The 19,902-nt window shown below is 35.2% G+C and overlaps 4 protein-coding genes and 3 non-coding genes across 10 annotated transcripts; 5 read left to right on the top strand and 2 right to left on the bottom strand.

Annotated features, from left to right (window-relative positions):
* The first annotated feature begins 1,295 nt into the window (after positions 1-1,295).
* LOC8289170 (BON1-associated protein 2) lies at positions 1,296-4,007 on the top strand. 2 transcript variants are annotated; one of them, XM_048373428.1, is made up of 2 exons: positions 1,296-2,109; positions 3,263-3,455. In XM_048373428.1, the coding sequence occupies exons 1-2, from the start codon at positions 1,574-1,576 to the stop codon at positions 3,267-3,269; spliced, it is 543 nt and encodes a 180-aa protein (XP_048229385.1). In that variant the 5' UTR covers positions 1,296-1,573; the 3' UTR covers positions 3,270-3,455. The 2 variants fall into 2 exon arrangements, with proteins under 2 accessions (XP_048229385.1, XP_002511806.3); XM_002511760.4 differs by lacking the exon at positions 3,263-3,455 and adding an exon at positions 3,666-4,007 and having other exon boundaries at positions 1,344-2,109.
* Positions 4,008-4,801: 794 nt separating this feature from the next.
* On the top strand, positions 4,802-4,872 carry TRNAG-GCC. Its single transcript has one exon. It is a non-coding gene; the product is annotated as a tRNA-Gly (tRNA).
* An 8-nt stretch (positions 4,873-4,880) lies between these two features.
* On the top strand, positions 4,881-4,968 carry LOC112538418. Its single transcript, XR_003081618.1, has one exon. It is a non-coding gene; the product is annotated as a small nucleolar RNA snoR114 (small nucleolar RNA).
* A 609-nt stretch (positions 4,969-5,577) lies between these two features.
* On the top strand, positions 5,578-5,667 carry LOC112538419. Its single transcript, XR_003081619.1, has one exon. It is a non-coding gene; the product is annotated as a small nucleolar RNA snoR114 (small nucleolar RNA).
* A 181-nt stretch (positions 5,668-5,848) lies between these two features.
* Positions 5,849-9,701, bottom strand: LOC8258523 (E3 ubiquitin-protein ligase At1g63170). Of its 2 annotated transcripts, XR_003081060.2 has the most exons (6): positions 8,678-9,701; positions 8,477-8,596; positions 8,248-8,380; positions 6,755-6,919; positions 6,529-6,592; positions 6,145-6,284 (listed from the first exon to the last, which is right to left on the bottom strand). XR_003081060.2 is itself a non-coding variant. In XM_002511759.4 (5 exons), the coding sequence occupies exons 1-5, from the start codon at positions 9,208-9,210 to the stop codon at positions 6,108-6,110; spliced, it is 1,128 nt and encodes a 375-aa protein (XP_002511805.1). In that variant the 5' UTR covers positions 9,211-9,701; the 3' UTR covers positions 5,849-6,107. The 2 variants fall into 2 exon arrangements, 1 of the variants encoding a protein (XP_002511805.1); XM_002511759.4 differs by lacking the exon at positions 6,529-6,592 and having other exon boundaries at positions 5,849-6,284.
* Positions 9,702-10,166: 465 nt separating this feature from the next.
* LOC8258522 (pentatricopeptide repeat-containing protein At2g03880, mitochondrial) lies at positions 10,167-13,712 on the top strand. The gene has a single exon (XM_015728835.3). It carries the CDS (start codon positions 10,609-10,611, stop codon positions 13,036-13,038), a length of 2,430 nt encoding a protein of 809 aa, XP_015584321.2. The 5' UTR covers positions 10,167-10,608; the 3' UTR covers positions 13,039-13,712.
* A 319-nt stretch (positions 13,713-14,031) lies between these two features.
* Positions 14,032-19,824, bottom strand: LOC8258521 (shaggy-related protein kinase epsilon). 2 transcript variants are annotated; one of them, XM_002511757.4, is made up of 13 exons: positions 19,376-19,824; positions 17,694-17,948; positions 17,431-17,523; positions 17,074-17,133; positions 16,692-16,967; positions 16,482-16,556; positions 15,881-15,937; positions 15,644-15,784; positions 15,331-15,381; positions 15,144-15,239; positions 14,961-15,044; positions 14,683-14,785; positions 14,032-14,608 (listed from the first exon to the last, which is right to left on the bottom strand). In XM_002511757.4, exons 1-13 carry the CDS (start codon positions 19,436-19,438, stop codon positions 14,538-14,540), a joined length of 1,425 nt encoding a protein of 474 aa, XP_002511803.1. In that variant the 5' UTR covers positions 19,439-19,824; the 3' UTR covers positions 14,032-14,537. The 2 variants fall into 2 exon arrangements, with proteins under 2 accessions (XP_002511803.1, XP_048226435.1); XM_048370478.1 differs by lacking the exon at positions 19,376-19,824 and adding an exon at positions 18,173-18,322.
* Positions 19,825-19,902: the final 78 nt, after the last annotated feature.

The raw sequence follows: 19,902 nt of genomic DNA, 5'->3' as shown, positions 1-19,902 counted from the left end.
ACTTTTCCTCCCTGCTGATGACGAACTTGAGATTACGTTACGTGAATGACAAAATCCATGTGAACTAATGCACAATAGATCTCAAATCCATAGAAAATTCTCCAACAAATCCTTGGAAACTCTTCGTTAATTTCTTCCAACGGTTTTAAGATGGATGAAGTTCATTATTTTTCTCTTTCGCTTTTTTCTTTTTTTACTTTAAACATTAATTCTTAAGATTGATGTCAATATCCATGAGGATTATTTATAGGAAAACCCCATCTTTAAGTTTTCAAAATTGTTGAGGTTTGTTTTAAAAATTAAATTCTAAAAACCTTAACAAAATAAATTTCAAACGTTCAAGGATTTGATAGATTTTGCTTTATATATTGGATAAGTGGATGCATATGTCGTATTTTTATATAATTATTATCAATATTTACACTTTTATTAATTAGACTTAACAAATGGGTGGTAATGATTTGTGATGTCTAGTATCAAGATATACTTATTGGGCTGTATGTATTAATAAGCGGGAATTGTCGAGGTATTCGTGCAAATAGGTCGCAAAATAAATAGAATTTATTTCAAAACTGTAAGATCAGAATTTCGATTAAATTATGCATCGTAATATATTAGGCCTTTTAATTCTTTATTTCAATTTTGGCGCTGTAGTAGCAAAATAATGATTTTAGTTGCAGTTTTTCCTCCAAAAAAATGTCCTGTTTTATTGTAGGATCCTTAATACTTTACACAATTTTTTTTCTTTTATCTCCAATTATCCATTAAGCATTTAACTAACTCTCTAAACTTCCTCAGCCAAATTGTGTTTTACAATTATTTTTAGAAGAAACTCCTTAGCTCTATCACCTCCAGTCTAAAACTACACTATAATCATAATCTATTTCCAAATTACGAATGAGTAATACATTCATTAACAAGATGAATGATGACTCGTACTACGAATTTCTATCAACTTCAACGTAATTTTGTGGAATTAAAGATAAAGTTAAGTTGCCACTTTTATTTTTATTTTAGTTTATTATATTTTATTTATATACTTTTAAGTTTTTCAATAACGATGACGTGAAGTATGTGCGAGGAGAGGAAGAGGGTTTTTTATTTTTTTGTTCTGCCAATTCTTTTTTATTAATACCATTAGTATAAGAAAAATGAAAAGATTGTCACTTTTGAAAATTGAAGTAAGTGCTCAACTTGGGTTATGCTTTCTGCCAACGCCTATTGTTTTTTATTTATTTATTAAAGACAGGCAAAAGTTTCCCTAATAGAAAAGGCAAAAGAAAATTTCATGGTCTATCAAATTCTAATTTGATTACTAAGTAAATCCTTTTTTTCCTTATTTAAATCTTAATCTTATCTTATCTTATACCGACTCGATGTGAGAAAAAAGAAATTCTTATTTACCGCTAATGAAAAGCCACAAGTAGAAGGCATATTCCCACTACTCAAAAGCTGAAACCACAACTCCGTCACAACATCTGTCTTCCTCTTCCTCTCTTCCTTCAACTTCAGTTTACGTATATAAGGCTTCCAACCATATCCTAAAGAAACTTGAGTACTGGTCTCTGCCAATATGCAAAGCACATCGCGTACTCTTGAAATCACCATCTTTTCATGTGAAGATTTACGTATTGATAGAAGATCTGTCAAGAAGAACACATACGTCGTCGTTCGAACCGATCATCTAAATTCGACTGCTACAAAGATAGATACACAAGGAGGAAGCTACCCTTCTTGGAACGAAAAACTCATAGTCGACATGCCTTTGCATGAAAGATTTATAACGCTAGAAGCTCGCTGCAAAACGGCGTCGGCTGATAGAATAATCGCCTCTGCAAGAATGCCGGTAACGGATTTCATGGGGGGATATTTACCGGACAATTACTTGAATATATTGAGTTACAGGTTAAGGGATACCAGAGGTGAGAGAAACGGCATTATCAATCTTTCGTTGAAAGTGAAAGCAGCTGCGGCGGATTATTATTTGTCTACTAAAAAGAAGCGCTTGCCCGGAAATACTTGTTCCTCGGGGTACCCAATCCAGAATAACGGTGGTGAGAAGAATTTGGACGTTGTAACTGGCATTCCTGTTTGGGGCGCGAGTCATCTGTAAGTTAATCATGTTTAACAATTTTATTTGGTGCTTTTGTTTTAAAATAAAATATTTTTTTTTAAAATACTGATAATTCTTAATTAGTTTAAGTTATGTATTTTAAGTTTTATAAGTAAAAATGACGGGCGATCTGTTTAACCATCTATCATTTTATAATTAAAAAAATAATTAATATTTTTTATAAATTATATTAATTTTTAATAAATGTTATTAAATATAAAGATATATTATGAAAAGTAATTATTTTTTATAAAATTTAATGATTTATAAAAATATTGATAAATTTTTAAAAATATTAGATTTTTATAATTTATTACTAGATTACATAAACTAATAGTTTTTTTCGTATTATTTCATAAATTATACTAAATTTTCGTGTTACTAGTTACAAAAACTAATAATATTTATAAAATCTAATAATTTACTAAAAAAATGGTAAATTTATAAAAATATTAAATTTTTCGTAATTGTAAATTATATTACTAAATTAATAAAAAATAATAATCACTTTCATATTCTTTTTATAAATTACACTAATTTTTTGTAAATAAAATTAACTGTAAAAAAATAAATAGTATTACAAAAAATGATAATTTTTATAAAATTTAATAATTTATAAAAAAAATTATAAATTTATAAAAAATATTAAATCTTTTCATAATTGTGTAATTTATTGCTGAATTACGAAAAATAAGAATTACTTTTATATTTTTTTATGAATTAAATTAATTTTTCGTATATCTTAAGAGTGTATGAATCTTTAAAACTATCTTAAATTACTTTAGCAAATTCTGTTTTAATTGATAACTTATAATTAAAGGTTACTAATTTTGTTAAAAAAAAAGTTATGGAAATTGTTATTATTTTATTGATAGATCAAAACAAAATATGTTTACTTTATTTTAAACAAACCATTTTAATTAGTGTAGCCCATGCTTGTGGAATTTAATTATGCATGGTTTAGATTTGATGTGGAATAAAAATTTATACTAATAATGTGCATGCTATCTCATTAATTGAAATTGATGGGTTTTTCATAATGCAATTAATATTAAGGGGGAGGGATATAACGTTCAAGTTTAGAAATTAGAATATCAGGGCCTGTATACTTGGGAAGTTTGAAACTCAATTGACTTGTTCAACTTACAGATTCTAAGCATCGTCAAGGAAACTCTCCTCTGACATCTATCCAAAATTGAATTGTCTATTCACAAAACCGTGACAGTTCCACGAAACCGCAGCAAAGGGAAAAGAAAGCTGTTGTCTATCTTTTTTCTTAACCATTGGGGTTTGCTTTTGTAATAATTTAAAATTAAATAAATATAATAATTCTTATATTTTATACTTAAATAATTTTAATTTTATATATTCAATGCAACATTAATTTTATTTTATTCGGTTAAGAGAATTATAATTGAAAGAACTATTAAATCTCAATTATAGAATACTAAATTTGTTTCTTTTTTCAATCATTTTCACGAATGAAGTGAGTAATTAAATTACTAATTATGTTATGTTGCTTAATACGTATCTGATTTGGTTGTTTTTATAGCGGTACATGAAAGGGGAACAACTAAGAATTGCTGGAGTGGAGACAACTAAAAAGCACCTCTTAGCAATTAATGCTTTTTGCTGCTATATTTGATCGGGAGTAATACCTAATGCATCATGTTCTTGCTTTGTTAAGCATGAAGGAAACTTCGAATCTATTATTAAGCCTTTAAAGTCTGTTGGGTCACTTTGTTGTTTCCTGGTGGTTGCATGTCCGTGCGCTGTTGAAACTTGAAAGTAATAAGAGGGGCTTTAGGTTTTGCCAGTGTCTGTATTTTCGGCTTCCAAATAGGATGCTTCTTGTTTTGTCTGATTAAACCTAATCGTATCCATGATTTTGACACGCTGCATCTCCATGCATTTGTCGTTCTTGTTTTTGGATTGCTTGATCTGTCGCCATGGTATCAAAGAGGTGCGTTTTGTTTTTACCTTAGTAAGATGCCAATGGAACAACTGAATTTCTCTAAATTTCTATTTTCCTAATAAATCACCATGGGTGACAACACCACCGCAAAAGTAAAGCCTAAGGCGTCGCGCATTCATCCATATCGAGATTGGGCCTCGTCGTGACCGGAGTCGCAGAGAATTAGCATCTAAGTGATGGGTACGGGTCATTAATATATAGTTGCTAGAAGTTATTGACAATATTTGATGTATTAATTGTTATATATTTAATCAGTTTTTCTATACATTTTTATTATTTTTATAAATTAAAGCACATTTTCTGTTTTAAAATATATCCTAAAAATTATCTTTTGCGAGATAAATGAGCATTAGTATCGCTTCAATTTTGATGATTAATTTTAATAAATCAAGTACTATATCATTGTAATCTCAGTTGATTATTAAAAAAAATATTATTTTTTAACATTAAACGTAAATAGATCATATATAAGCCTCACCTGTATGAATTTATAAAATTTAAAATATAACATATGTAAATGTGCATAAAGAATTTCGAAGCAAATTAATAATCACAACAGACATCATGTCCGTCAAGTCTTCTAATGGCTAGATTTTTAATATCAAAGGTTCAGTCCATAACTTCCAAACATGATAACCTATTTATTTTGATTTATTAAAAAAGCCTCTCCTATTCTTCTATATAAGGTTATGGTTTCGCGGGTTCTACAAGAAGCACCAGTGGTCTAGTGGTAGAATAGTACCCTGCCACGGTACAGACCCGGGTTCGATTCCCAGCTGGTGCATTGGGTGGAAGCTATGAAGAAAAATGCGCTCTTTGTGACTGTTGGGTCTGTCACACTCGCCTGATCTTAGGAGTGATATGACGCGCATCTGAGCTCTACATTTTTCAAACCTATCTCTCGAGTAAATCTCCTTTTTTTTTTTCTTTTCTTTTTACTTCTAATTGGTTTTCTTCTATCTTTTCAAAAATAAATTACACGCTACTTGAAAATGAGAAGCAGAAAAATAAAGTGCAAATTCTATTTTTTACAGAGAGTTATAATATTTTTCATAAATTTTAGTTATAAATATTAAAATTGTATTTGAATTTCTCTAAAATCTATTTCACAAGTTGCTTACTAGATTATATTTATATAACGCTGTAGAGTTAATTAAACTAAAAATCAACTATTTCACAGCAGCAATGAATTATCTTTTAAGAATAACTAAATGAACTTTTAAGAAATTGGAATTAAGAGATTCTTTTGATTTTAGTTAACGAATATAATTTTTTTTACATATTTATTAAAATGACGTTTATTGTATAAGAGATGATGAAGAATTTGAAGTGTAACTCAAAGATGCTGCGCCAAATTAAAATTAGAATCTACTAGTTATTAAAGGTCCAAACTCGTTCAGTGTGCCAAGCACCCGCGCTCCAGTGGTAGAATAGTACCCTACCACGTTTTACAGACCTGGGTTCGATTCCCGGTTGGCGCATTTCAATTGAGCTATGAGGATATTTTGCACCTTTGTGATGGTTGGGTCTATCACTCTCATCTGATATGGAGATGAAAGCAGCAGGTTTAACTGAGCTCTGAATTTCTTTTGTTACTTGTTCACCAGCGATCATATGACTGCCCTCTTTTTGTTTCTTGTTTACCAGCAATATGGTTGCTTGCCTTTAGAATGTTGATCTAAAGATGAAAATAGGTGCAGCAGAAATCTAAATTTTCTTTTTTCCTCTCTGTCATTTGACTATCCACCTTTTTCTACCAATGAAAGAAATGCTAAAATAGCCAAATTTATACAATCTAGAATCCGTTTACGCATCTCAGGTTGTGAGAATGCGATCTAATAGTTGGTCTAAGAGATCATATACATAAAGGCACAAAGACCACGAAAACCACTGACAGTTGCACTGAGATGATATGCTTTCTCCAGCATAAAAACGTTTTCACTGCCAACAAGGTCAGATGTGCATATTGCAACACAACTGGAGAAGCTCTATCCAATACTCCTGTGGAAAATCTAGTTTCTATACTTCTCCACCAGCAATATGGTTGCTTGCCTTTAGAATGTTGAGCTTGCACAGAGGACAGGTTGCATTGATGTAAAGCCACTTATCTATGCATGTGCTGTGGAAATGGTGCTGACAAGGAAGTTGACGAAGCTCAGTTCCATCTTCATAGGCAGAGAGACAAATGCAGCATTCCTGCAATTTGTAACATATCCTTTTAGAAAAGAAGAAACAAGAGAGCTCTTTCCCAATATATAGAATTTAAATTCAGAATGACTGACTTAAACTCAAGCAACATAACTATTAGAAAAGTAATAGGCAGGGGCTTGGAAATATAGTTCAACAACCACAGCTTTGTTAATAGGAACCTAAAGGAAATAGAAAAAGAAAAAGGTGTTCTGTGCCCAGTGATGGAACTTCTGCCGAGCTGCAGTCATACCCATTTGTAGCATTTAGGAACCAGTTAATTTCTTTCATTGTCTAAAGACTGGCTGTAGTCATACCTGTATGCAGTAATTATGAACCAGTTAATTTCTTTCACTTCATCAATTAGTTTGTAGCCATTTGAGTGAAAGTAAATATGGTCGAATTGTGAGCTGTTGCTTTCAAGAGTGATGGATAATTTAGAAGTGGCAAGATAAAACTTCTGTTTCTGGAATACTTACAGCATCCTCATGGGAGAGCCTCCGTTCTGTGGGAGTATCAATTTCGCATTCGGTCATCATCCCTCCAAAAGTTGCTTGGAAATCAGCATTAACTTTCTCAAAATCCCCTATCCTGCGGAACTTGTACATTGGCAACTGTTCAATCTCTTCCTGAGTTGCTCCTTCCTGTTTCAATCAAGGGCAATATGAAACCAGCGCCAGTATACTTACTGAAAACATGGAGCAAAAGTAATAATAGCAGTAGCCTGGATGTTTATGTACTAAGAAATCCTATGACCCCATAACATAAACTAAAAAGCATTCTTGCTATGCATGGAGCAAAGTGCCATAAAAATGTTCACAAATTAAGTAACCAAAGACTCTAACCAAGACCCAATTCTTAAGCCTCCAAATAAAAGATGAATGCCCCATCTAAAAATGATATATCCACCAGAACTAAACAAGCTGACAGCATCCAAAGGTACAAGAAACACAAAAATTACCTTAATGTTTCCTGGTCATGCGGTCTTCACATAAATTTGGTCTTAAAAATTCATCCAAAACGAGAGCTAAATATAAATTATTCTTAATAACTATTTCAACAGTTCCAAACAACTGAATGCCTGAATAAGGACTAATGGTGATCTAGGACAAAGGAACAACTGAATTGGCATTTGCCTCCAACACAATAAACATGCATATTAGTGAGAAAATTCATGCAGAATCTCTAATCTTAATCATTCAATTGAAAAAATTTCACCCAGAATATCTCAACCTTAATCATTCAATTGAGTTGTATATTAGGCAACTGCTTCTTAAATCTCAATTATTGCATCTCAAAGCCTTTTAGTTTCGTGTTGACCAGTATATACAAGGAGGAAGAAGGTTTCTAACCCTGCAGGATCTGAACTTGTGGAGCTTTCATCAAAAACATGACGCAGGACTGGGAGGTCTTGAACAAAGGTAGAGGAATTTGAGCAGAATGTCAAGTTAATTGCTTTATCTGCTACCAGGGTGTAGTTGGACAGTTGTTCAGCAGTTGGGTTATCATACAATCGTATGTGAACTGAATATCGGTTCAGTTCAATATCTTCATGAAGAGAAGAAAAGACAATACTACATGCAGAGGCCTGGATCTATTTCTAAATTTCAATCAAAATATGAGAAGACTAGGCCTGCAAAGACAAATTTTCAGTGATCCTGGGTCCTTATAGTACTATAATTGTTCCTCACTCGCCTTCAAATCAGAAACTTCACATCCATGCACAAATATACACCTAAAATCAAATGTATTGCTCAATAAACATATCCCATAAAATAAATGTAGATATTCACCAACTTGTTTCCATTACTGCCTCAACATTCACTTGATATTCGCAAATGCCTAAACAATAGGTACAGTATGACTTCAATTTCTGTTAATATCCATGCATGCACATATGTATGTTATGCACGTGGAAAGAAAAAGAAAGAATACACTGCAATGAGCCAACAAGGGGAGTTATCATAATTACCCGATCTGTCATGGCATATAAGATTCCAATTATACAAGGAAGGCAGCAGCAAATAGCAAGACCGATTAGGCAAGCAACAGCAATACAGATGATCACAAAGATCACATCGAAAGCAAGAAATGTAATACAAAGCCTGCAACAGAGGGTCCAGTAAACAAGTTAATGCATAGACATATACATAACACAACCAACTCTTAAAATGACCAAAAAAAAAAAAAAGAAACCGGACCAGTATAGCTGTGGTGAATCATTTGTAAGATTTTGACCACCCGCGGTGACCCAGTAAAATCCAACTATCCACCAGATAAATGAAAACATTGTATTTGCTGACTCCAGTTGCTTTACAACACTGAGAAAACACAGCAAAAGATCAGAGATTCAGTTTTATCTAAACGAACGAATGGTAAAAAAGCATATACTAGGTAATTACCAAGTATCACCATCATTGCCACGCTGTTCAACTCCATCATCAACAGAATCACCACCATCACTCTCTGATACAGAAGTAGAATCACTAGCTTCTAATCTGGCACTAGTTCCAAAAAGCCGCCTTTTATACTCAAAAATAACACACCCAATATGGAACAAACACTGCAAACTATACCCAATTATCCACACTCTTAATGGCAGTTGAGGCTCTTCTTTAACGCTCAATCCCAACACCACGACTCCAATTCCTACAAACGCTAAATTCCACAACACATCAAGAAATATTATGGGCTTTGAATAGGCCCAGTCGGTTTGACGCTCTTCTAATTGCTCAGCGGCATTTTCACGAACGCGAACTGAGGGTTCACGTAACATCATGCGACGGCTGCTTGCTCGCCGGAGAAGCCGAGCTGCAGCTCCACGGAAAGGCGGTGGCTGACGCCGTAAAATACGGCGGCTACGGAGGAGGTGGTCGGCAATTGAGTGGGTTAGGAGGGGTGACATGTCCACGGAGTCAGATTGCGGAGATGCCATATTCTTTTTTTCTTTTCAAAGAATTTTCCCAATCGGAGAAAGCCTAGTGATTAATTAACAAAGGTTTTGATGTTAAGAACTCATCTGATTTAGGTTTTTTAGTTTTAAAGGCAAGAAGAACAAAATTTGAATTTGAAGGAGCGTAGGCATGAACAGTGTTTGATAATTTAGGATATGTTTTTGGAATTTGGATGCAAGTGTCTGAATCTGAATCTGAATCTGAAGGGGATAATAATTTGGTACGAACAAATAGTTTAGATGTATAGTTATTTGTTTTGTTTGGATTCGGGCACTTTTTTCTTTTATTTGGATTTAGATTTAGCGGATAAAGAGTGAGGAGGATTTTGAAAAGAAGAAAGCAATAGCAAAGTAGAATGGGTAGGGAGAAAAAGCATTTATGATCTGATGATGGTTGGGTTGGGGACAGCAAGTGAAAGAGATTTGATATCTGGATTTATTACTGCTCGCGTCTTTAGAGGACCACGTTTCATTGACAAATTGTTGTCCAAAAATACCCTTCTTGTAAACAAACACTGCTCCAAATGCCCCTCGCTTTGCCACACTATTAAACACTAGTACTGAGTTAGACTAGAGACAGCAAGTGGGAACCGTAGAAGAAAGAGCAGTGACTGATTTGGCTGTGACAATGGACAAAGTTAGAGAAGAAACCGACGTACGACGACCGTGCTTAAACGGGAAAACCCTCGTTCGACAAAAGACACGTGTATCTTCATCTCTACCTGACGCCGACGCTGGATATTTTACAAATTTTACTTGTCACTTGTGTTCCCGCTAAGTCTGAAAGTGCATTCCCCTCATTATCTCCTTTGAACAGCTCTCAGTGGACCTATATTTTCAAACGGTGAATTATTAAAGAGCACTTTTTGGTTTGTTTTCTTATGCTGTCCGAACTACTGTTTTGATGGTTGTAATAACTTTGACACGAGAATTGCTCAATTAAGAGAGATATTAAATTTTCATTAAATTAAGATTAAGACTTTTCAGATGACGATCGAGTTTTAAAGATAAAATATATATGTTCAAATCTGAAAAATATGCGACTGGTAAGCCCCCCACACCGCAGTGTCCAGATTTTATACCCATGAATATGAATAGGTGTAACCTATTGGACTAAACCTCGTTATTGAGTAGCCTATGGGCTGATTGCTCACTACCACAACTAATAATTTCCTTCTCTTCTCATGAGAAAAGACGACAGGTTGCTCGTACTTGAGCGATCGACACTTCTCCACGTCCAAAGACTTTCAAGCTTCTTCTGCTTCTCAAACCTCAATTTTTTTATTCAGATTTCTTACTTAATTAATTAACAAAAAGAATTCATAATCTCTCATGAGCATAAATTGAGCTGCCAAGCTTCTTTCATTTTTTTTTTTGGGTATGCAGAGAGTGCGAAATTTAAACTTGTATAGGCGCCAATTCATGGAAATAAAGCTTACCCGTCACTCATACATCATTGCACGCCAAACAGGATTTTCTTATTCCGCAATTAAATCAAACCAACAATTGAATGATTTGTCAAAAAGTGGTCGAATCGATGAAGCACGCCACATATTCGACAAATTGCCCGAGAGAGACGAGTTTTCCTGGAATACAATGATTGCTGCTTATGCCAATTCAGGAAGATTAACTGATGCTAAACAACTTTTTTGTGAGGCCCCATTGAAGAGTTCAATTACATGGTCTAGTCTTATATCTGGGTTCTGTAAATATGAGTTTGATATTGAAGCTTTTGAGTTATATTTGCAAATGCAGTTTGAAGGACAAAGACCTAACCACTACACGTTAGGGAGTATTCTTAGATTGTGCTCAAGAACGGGATTTCTTCAAAAAGGGGAGCGGATACATGGCTATGCTATAAAAACTCGACTTGATGCGAATGTTTTTGTTGTCACCAGTCTTGTTGATTTGTATGCTAAGTGTGAATGCATTTCAGAAGCTGAATATATTTTTGAAATGGTGGCTGATAGCAAGAATCATGCAACATGGACAGCTATGCTTACTGGGTATTCTCATAATGGAGATGGATTCAGAGCAATCAAGTGTTTTCGGGACATGAGAGCTGAAGGGGTTGAGTCCAACCAATTTACATTTCCTAGCATTTTGACAGCTTGTGGGGCAGTTTCGGATCATGTTTTTGGGGTTCAAGTGCATGGTTGCATAGTTAGAAGTGGTTTCGGTGCTAATATTTTTGTCCAAAGTGCATTGGTTGATATGTATGCAAAATGTCGAGACTTGAATAGCGCAAACAGAGTATTGGAGAATATGGAGGTTAATGATGTGGTTTCCTGGAACTCGATGATAGTGGGGTGTGTGAGGGAGGGATTTGAAGCGGAAGCTTTATCTTTGTTTAACGAGATGCATGCAAGAGATATAAAGATTGATGACTACACATATCCATCAGTGTTAAATTCTTTTGCGTCGATGAAGGATATACAAAGTGCAAAGTCTGCCCATTGTTTGATTATCAAAACCGGATTCGGGGCATACACGCTTGTGAACAATGCCCTTGTTGACATGTATGCTAAGCAAGGAAACTTAGATTATGCATTTACGGTATTTAACCAGATGCCAGACAAGGATGTTGTCTCTTGGACCTCCCTGGTTACAGGATACTCATATAATGGCTCTTATGAAGACGCTATCAAGCTGTTTTGTGACATGAGAATTGCAGGTGTCTGTCCTGACCAAATTGTCCTTGCCAGTGTTTTAAGTGCTTGTGCGGAACTGACAGTTACGGAATTTGGTCAGCAGGTTCATGCAACTATTCTTAAATCTGGTCTTTGTTCTTCCTTATCAATAGATAACTCTCTTGTGACAATGTATGCAAAGTGCGGAGGCATAGAAGATGCCAATTATGTCTTTGACTCCATGCAAATACGGGACGTCATCAGTTGGACTGCTCTAATAGTTGGATATGCACAGAATGGTAGAGGAAAGGATTCTCTACATTTTTATGATCAAATGATTGCAACTGGCACAAAACCAGACTTCATTACATTTATTGGTTTACTATTTGCTTGCAGCCATACTGGTCTTGTGGAAGATGGTCGCCGCTATTTTGAATCTATGGACAAAGAATATGGTATCAAACCGGGTCCTCAACACTATGCTTGTATGATTGACCTTTATGGACGCTCGGGAAAACTTGCTGAGGCCAAGCAATTACTTAATCAAATGGTTGTGGAACCAGACGCAACTGTTTGGAAGGCGATTCTTGCTGCGTGCAGAGTACATGGGGAGCTTGACCTGGGAGAGATGGCTGCAAACAACCTCTTTGAATTGGAACCCACGAATTCCATGCCTTATGTAATGTTATCTAATATGTATGCCCTTGCTGGCAGATGGGAAGAGGCTGCAAAAGTCAGGAGATTGATGAAATCCAAAGGGATTAGTAAGGAACCGGGGTGCAGTTGGATAGAGTTGCACAGCAAAGTATACACCTTTATGTCAGAAGATAGAAGTCATCCAATGATGACCCGGATCTATTTGAAGATAGATGAGATAATTATGTTGATCAAGGAAGCTGGTTATATGCCAGACATGAATTTTGCACTTCATGACTTGGATAAAGAAGGTAAAGAGCTCGGTCTAGCTTATCACAGTGAGAAGTTGGCTATTGCATTTGGGCTTCTCACTGTGCCACAGGGAGCACCAATTCGTATTTTCAAGAATCTCAGGGTTTGCGGTGATTGCCATACTGCCATGAAATACATATCAAGGGCATATCTTCGCCATATCATTTTAAGGGACTCGAATTGTTTCCATCATTTCAGGGAAGGAAAATGTTCATGTGGAGATTACTGGTAGGAGGTTGATCCTTTATTATTTTCTCCTCTCCGCCTGCCATTTTATGGACTGGAAATCGAAAAGATGATTCCTGGTGCTATTTAGGCCGCTTTAATCCTGCACCTCCAGCCATTCTCAAAACCGTTTGTCTATTATGTATAATTTGGTAAGGTGCATCACACAAATGGTTTAAGCAGCTGCCATCTTCACATATATTTCAGTGCGTTAGGGTTGAACAACAACCAACAAACGTCGACTCATTAAAATCCAATACAACCTCCCGGAGAATTAGTGCTCCGACAGATCACTGGACAGCTGATTGGATAAGATAATGACAGCAATCTTGGATGCTACTGCTTGGAGAATCTCCCTAGCTGGTTCGAAATTTTCTTATATTAAATTCACTGGCCTCCAGTATAAACGCATCTCGTCTAAGATTCAGCAAATTGTTGTTCTATTGCAATTATTTCTCCAACTGTTGCTCTACAAAAGGCGAAGACTGGGATTCTTGTTCATGCTTGAGAAACTCTCTCATCTTTCCAACTTGTAGCTTTGGTTATATCATAGTAATTAGACTCATATTTCTGACCAAAGTGATTGTTGTTCGACAATATTTGTTCCACAATAGAATTCAATCTGAGACATTGTTTTGAGTTCCAAGATGTGCATATTAAGTATAAAAATTTGTTCTTCGACTTCTTTTAGTTTATTGTCAGTTAAGAGGAAAAAGGGCACACAAGGAATTGAACCAGAGCAGATAAATGTATGACTTCCTCCAATCACCAGGATTGTAAGATGTAGTATTGCTGTACCATTGAAGAACTTCACAGGTTGTCTTAAATCTGAGAGGCCATAAAACATATAGCCATCCATCATTTTTGATACTTGTCTATGCTGAACAGACAGCAGTGCATACTACCCCCTTAAATTGACGCTAACTTTCACTTGAGAAGTGCATTCTCATTTTTCCTACATCTGAATAGCCTAAAGAAGGCACTGATAAAGTGGAAATGGTTAGAAAAACGGCATGGAACCCAGTCATTTGAATTTCAATATACAACCAAAATAAAAATTAGAAAAGAAAAAATGGACACGGGGAAGATGTACAAAGACATCCTGATTCATCTAAATGATCTAATTAGCTGTTATCCTTAAGGAATGCCCATACACTATTTTTGAGAAGCATGGTAAACGTAATCGTGACTCATCTTACACTCCTCGGAGGCCTATAACACACCATATTCTAAATAAATCAAATCTCAGAAGTTGGAACTTCATTGCCATGCAACCCCATCCACAACTGGATACTACAATCTGCAGCTACATCACGATGTCTTATGGACATCTCTATCCACCAGCCAATGATGTGTCAAAACTCTCTATTATCTATACTTAACCACCCAAGTGAAGGTCGAAAAATGCTCGAGCCTCAAGATATGGTGCAGGCAGAATGGCGTGCTTCGGTGTCTAAGCATACAAAAACTCATGTTGCAACCTCTACAGATTTCAACTTTTCAGATTCAATAATCTTCTTTTCTTGCATGCTCTGGAATGAGCCGTTGTCGTAGTTCAGCAGATGCACCAGCCAGCTCTGCAGGGCAATTAGAATGAGCTAAACAAATAGAAAAGAGAAAAAATGCTTATAAAAATGGTCTACTAGCATACCTTGAGCTGTAAAATTGAACAAGGGAGGGAGTGCCCGTCCATTAGGCAAGCATGCATTGGGGTCTCTTAAATCATCGAAGAACGGGTGAGCACATGCCTCCAGCTGAAAGCCAGGAAATCCAAAGTAGCTATTAGGTTTCTGACAAAAGCAAGTTTTAAACATGTATATAATCTACAAAACAATAATACTAAATGTTAAGGAAGTGGTGATTCAACAGAACAATTAGCAGTGACATGTTAGTTAACCAAACTCCATCTGATTAATAGTATGTTCTTACAGCAGTGCAACGTAGATTAGGTGAATACTGCAGCAGCCTTGATACAAGATCCACTGCCTCTGGGGGCATTCGCTTGTGAAATAACTGCATTTTGAAATGTTAACAAGTCATCCACTATTACACAAACTAATGCCAATATTTATGATAAACAGAAAGCAGATCCAGATAAATTTGTAATCAGACCTTGTGCCAAGGGTGAGCTTTAATCTGAGGAAACTTAAATTCTGTGTAATTTGGATTCATGCACTTAATTTCTTCTCTGGTTGGCGTTCCCAATACCTGGTTTTAGGGGCAAACAGGGTAAAACTCAGATATTTGCTGAAAGCATTATGAAGTATAACTAGAACATAAAAGCTACTAGATAAAACACCTTAATAATTTCCACCAGCTGATCAACACCACTTTCCCCAGGAAACAGTGGCTGAAAAAAAAATAAGAAAAGTAAAACCCGATTGGCATCAATAGCTGTTATGAATAAATATCTTAAAGGGTCTGATACTGAAAAAGAAAAATACAAAAGCCAAAAATGCTGGACAACTATTACAAATGGGCAAGTCCACCCCCTGGACATCATGATGACCAGGAAGGAAATTAACGACATGGAAATTTTTGGCATCAATTTGTGTCGAGTAATCAAACTCACAAAATGAAAGAACCATCAGTGAAGAGGGAGAAACACCCACCTGACCGAGAAGAAGTTCAGCCAAAACACAACCAGCAGACCACATATCTATAGCATTTGTGTATGTAGTAGCCCCAAATATGAGCTCTGGTGCCCTATAATATCGTGAGCAAATATAAGATATATTGGGTTCACCTGGCACCTAAAGAAACAATGAATAATGTTATTGCTTTCCATATTACATGGCATACCTTAACTCCAACTTGAGGAAAAAGAAAAAAAAAAAAAAAAAAGTTACCAGCATCTTTGCGCTTCCAAAATCACAAATTTTTAGCTCATGTGTTTGGGGATTGACCTGCAGAATGCATCATAACTTCAAGCCAATGTTTTTTAACAAAAGACATAACCATCTCACAAGATAAATATCATTAATCATTAGTAACAGGCATAAAAGAGGGATGATGACAAGTTGCTTTCAAGGCCTTCCCCTTTGATGGAAAGTCATTTTCACTTCTACAAGCATCAATCCATGAGACGGATCACATTAATCATTAGTAACAGGAACATAGTGAGGCACCGACAAGCTCCCGTTCCCTTTATTTGTTTCAAGTCCAATAGAATTTAATTGCTCCAGAAAGAATCTAGTAACCAGTCTGCCTAATCTTTCTCCTTTTTGATTGCAGTGGCTAATATTTTTTTGCCTCAAGTTACGAAAACATCAATAATACATAAGATGTGGTACTCTACAACATAACGAGGTTAAGATAGCCACCATTAAAGCATTCATGATAATTTAAAATGTCAAATGGTAACTGGTAAATAAAATTTGTGCATTTGAGGATAATTCTTCAAGATACAAAAAGAAAAATGATAGGTTAAAGACTACAAGAATATCTTACCAGTAAGTTCTGTGGCTTGATATCGCGATGACACACACCAACCACATGATGCAAGTAACTTAGACCACGGCATATCTACAAAAACAAAGAGCAAAATACTTATATCATGCAAAAACTATATCAATTTAGTCAAAAGAATTGACTCTACATCATAAGAATATAACAACCAACCAAAAATTATACAAACCCAAGAACTATTGCAAAGATTACCTGATATGCATACAGTTGCACATAGATAATAGGCATATGTTGGTGATTCATCTTGTTATAGTGCCTAGACACTCGGTAGACAGTCTCAGGTATATACTCCAGCACAAGGTTAAGATACAATTCATCTTTTTCAGTAGTTGAGATGAAACAATGCTTCAGTTCAACAACATTTGGATGGCCGAGTAAGCGCATGATCTGAAGTTCTCTATTCTTGTATCTCCTATCCTGAAGCACCTTCTTTATTGCAACTGCTTCACCGGTTTCTAAGCACTTAGCCTATAGCATAAATATGACATGCAAAAGAAGAAAAAAAAAAACATGTTATCAGTATTGGCATAACCGCAAATCAATCTGAACCCATGCACTGATCAATTCAACATACCTGATAGACAACGCCAAATGATCCTGTGCCAACCACACGCTCTGCCATAAATGAGATTGTCTGGGACAAAAGAAATAATAATATAAAATTGTAAGCAGCAATCTCCCATAAAGTTCACACAGTACATAATCTAAAATATAGGTCAAATATCCTCAAGTAAAGCAAGTAATGGTAAGGCAAAAAGAAGAATAAAATAAAAGAAAAGCAAAGTATTTGCTCAAATCCACCCCTGCAAATGAGGTTTAAAAACAAAAACATTTAAAATAAGTAAATAAACAGTTGCAAGCAAGGAAAAAAGCATGCAATAAAACAGAAATTCAGTAAACATGAGAGCAACTTAAAATAATAAATAACTACCTGTTTTGGTTGTCCATTCCGACCACCCAATGTAGTTGCAATTATATGACCAGTTTCTGTTCCAGTACCACTCACAATGGCAGCCTCCATGTCCTGAAGTGCACAAGTGACAAATCTAATGACTATAGATGTCAATTGAAACTATTTCTAGTGTTCATGCTTGCCATAATAGTATATCACTAAAATAATCCATGCAAGTATCTTCCAACCTTGTTGACGTTGAGGGGCTTAAACATAAAGAAATAAAAGGAAAAAAAGAAAACCTTTTCATCATGGCTGGTGGTTTTGTCATCCTTGATCCTCATTTCATGCATTTCTTTGGGAAGTTGATCAAATCCTGATTTTTCTGTTTTGACCACAGAAGCTGAGTTGGATGTGCTCGCAGGATTTTCCAATGATGTAGAAGCCATATGCTGCTCCAAACCCGTGGCATTTCTCTCATCTGAATATACCTCACCATCGATCTTCTGCTCTGTTTCTTGATCAACTTTCACTCTTTTTGTCAAGGAGTCACCGCCCTGTAAGGGAAATAAAAGCAAAAATCAGACTTTTCACCATGCAATTGATCACATGTTCTTTAACCATGATAAATCCAATTACAAAATAAAGTCCCAGTAATCAGATTCAGAGAAATGTCCGAAACACCACATTAATATGCACAAACAACTAGCTCATTACTGAGTTTGTAGGCTCAGGCCTATATACTTTTTCACATATTTATGCATGAATCTGAAGTTATTACTTGGAATTTTCCCTCAGTGTTGGACCAATAATACTGGAGCAAAAACTGACTTATACGCTGATTCCAGAAACCCATAAAGACAAGGATATAGTTCAAGTTGCACTATGATTTAACTTGCTCCCATAAGCATTTAGAAGGCACTGCTAATTTATAAGATCAAATGTCATTCTGTTTTGGCACTTAAGAGATACAACACTTAACAAACACAAATGATTTGTAAGATTACATGTGATTCTCTTTTTGCACTAACTTCTCCTCTTTAAGTGCAAATTAATCATAAGATTTCATAGTCAACATCGCATGATGATACAACACCTTACACAAATAAGTTATCCAACACTTTTCTCAATCCTGAAGCTAGCATCAATCTTTCTCTTTCTCTCACCTTCAGCTTATTTATAAAAGGAAAAAGATAATAAAGATACATATGAACCATTCTCAGGAAAGAACCAATAATTGTGAATAGACCTACCAACAACCGCAACAACAATACTCTTCAGAAAAGCCAACCACTAATTTATGGTTTCCACATCAATTACCTAAGTACAGTAATTTTTAAACAGAGATAATGCATCAATTCTAGAAAATTACAAGCAAAATTAAACCAATATGAGTATCACTTGTGATAACATAAGTACGCCGTGCACCTGAGGAACTACAGACAAAAATTCCCGTCCAAACGATAAAAATCCTTAACAGTTGAAAGAAACAGACAACATATGATGCAAGTAACCCCATAAATTAAAACTGAAAAGAAACTAATTCTAAGCTTTTCAACTATCATGTTTTCACCACTAAAGAGCTTTTCAACTTCAAACAAAATTAACGTGAAACAGGCTTGATTTAAATTCTTGCCTCCCAGATAAAGGCTCAAAAATTTTAAAAAAAAATATATAAAGCCAAAAACTTGATTCTTAACAGATAAATCAGTAAAAGAAGAACAATTTTCCCAAAAACTGATAATAAGTTACAAATCCGAACGAAAGATAACCATCAAAATACACAAAACACGATTGAGCTACACGATCAGGAATCCTATCAGTTCCCCCAACCAGAAAAAAGTATTAAATAAATTATTTTTTTAAAGAAAAGGAAAAAATCTCAATAACAATATGCCCGTTTCTGAGCTATCAATCAACATTGAAAAGTAATAGTAATCTAACAAATCTAATATTAAGATAATGAAAAGAAATGTGAACTTACAGGATCAGAGGATATAGAAGTGCGACCAGAGGCAATGCTCTTTAACCGACGCATCATATTCATCTTTTCTGTCTCCCCAAAACCCGAACCCTAATTTCGCTTTCAATCCCCAAACCACACACACACACAACAGAAAAAAAGAAAAAAGAGCTCAAAATTTCTCAACAAAAAAATAATAATTTTAAAACCCGGTTCACATGCAGAAGAGAATTACAAACTCAAAAGCCTTCTCTCTCCTCCGCGTTGAACAGAGTGAGAGAGAAGGAATTTTGAAACACAAACAAAAAATTATGAAACCCAAAAAGAAAAATTCAAGCAAGCACAACAAATTCCCTTGATTTTACGTTCTCTCTCTCTCTCTCTCTCTTCTTTTCTTTTTCTTTTTCTCCGTTTTTTCCTGGTTTTGATTTTTTCTCGTGGTCAAAGCTCGACCAAAGGCCAATCATTCCAAGCTTCAACTTTTTTTGTACTTTAGTCAAATGGAGATTTATAACCGTTGATCTCCCATTATGGTGATCGGACGGTTA

The sequence above is a fragment of the Ricinus communis genome, chromosome 1, assembly GCF_019578655.1.
Source record: "Ricinus communis isolate WT05 ecotype wild-type chromosome 1, ASM1957865v1, whole genome shotgun sequence".
In the NCBI taxonomy this organism is placed as follows: domain Eukaryota; kingdom Viridiplantae; phylum Streptophyta; class Magnoliopsida; order Malpighiales; family Euphorbiaceae; genus Ricinus; species Ricinus communis.
Note: the sequence above shows the minus strand (reverse complement) of the source record. Positions and strands in the feature narration are given on the sequence as shown.

Bases quoted from the DNA above. Each gene is read 5' to 3' on its own strand.
- LOC8289170 (XM_002511760.4), top strand. From the start codon at position 1,574: ATGCAAAGCACATCGCGTACTCTTGAAATCACCATCTTTTCATGTGAA.
- LOC8258523 (XM_002511759.4), bottom strand. From the start codon at position 9,210: ATGGCATCTCCGCAATCTGACTCCGTGGACATGTCACCCCTCCTAACC. The intron at 8,597-8,677 runs GTAATTACCTAG...GTGTTTTCTCAG, and splicing joins GGCAATGATGGTGATACTTG to TGTTGTAAAGCAACTGGAGT. The intron at 8,381-8,476 runs GTCCGGTTTCTT...CCTCTGTTGCAG, and splicing joins GATTCACCACAGCTATACTG to GCTTTGTATTACATTTCTTG.
- LOC8258522 (XM_015728835.3), top strand. From the start codon at position 10,609: ATGCAGAGAGTGCGAAATTTAAACTTGTATAGGCGCCAATTCATGGAA.
- LOC8258521 (XM_048370478.1), bottom strand. From the start codon at position 18,247: ATGGGTTTCTGGAATCAGCGTATAAGTCAGTTTTTGCTCCAGTATTAT. The intron at 17,524-17,693 runs GTTTTCTTTTTT...TGTGCACTTCAG, and splicing joins CCACCAGCCATGATGAAAAG to GACATGGAGGCTGCCATTGT. The intron at 17,134-17,430 runs GTAGTTATTTAT...CTTTTGTCCCAG, and splicing joins GGAATGGACAACCAAAACAG to ACAATCTCATTTATGGCAGA.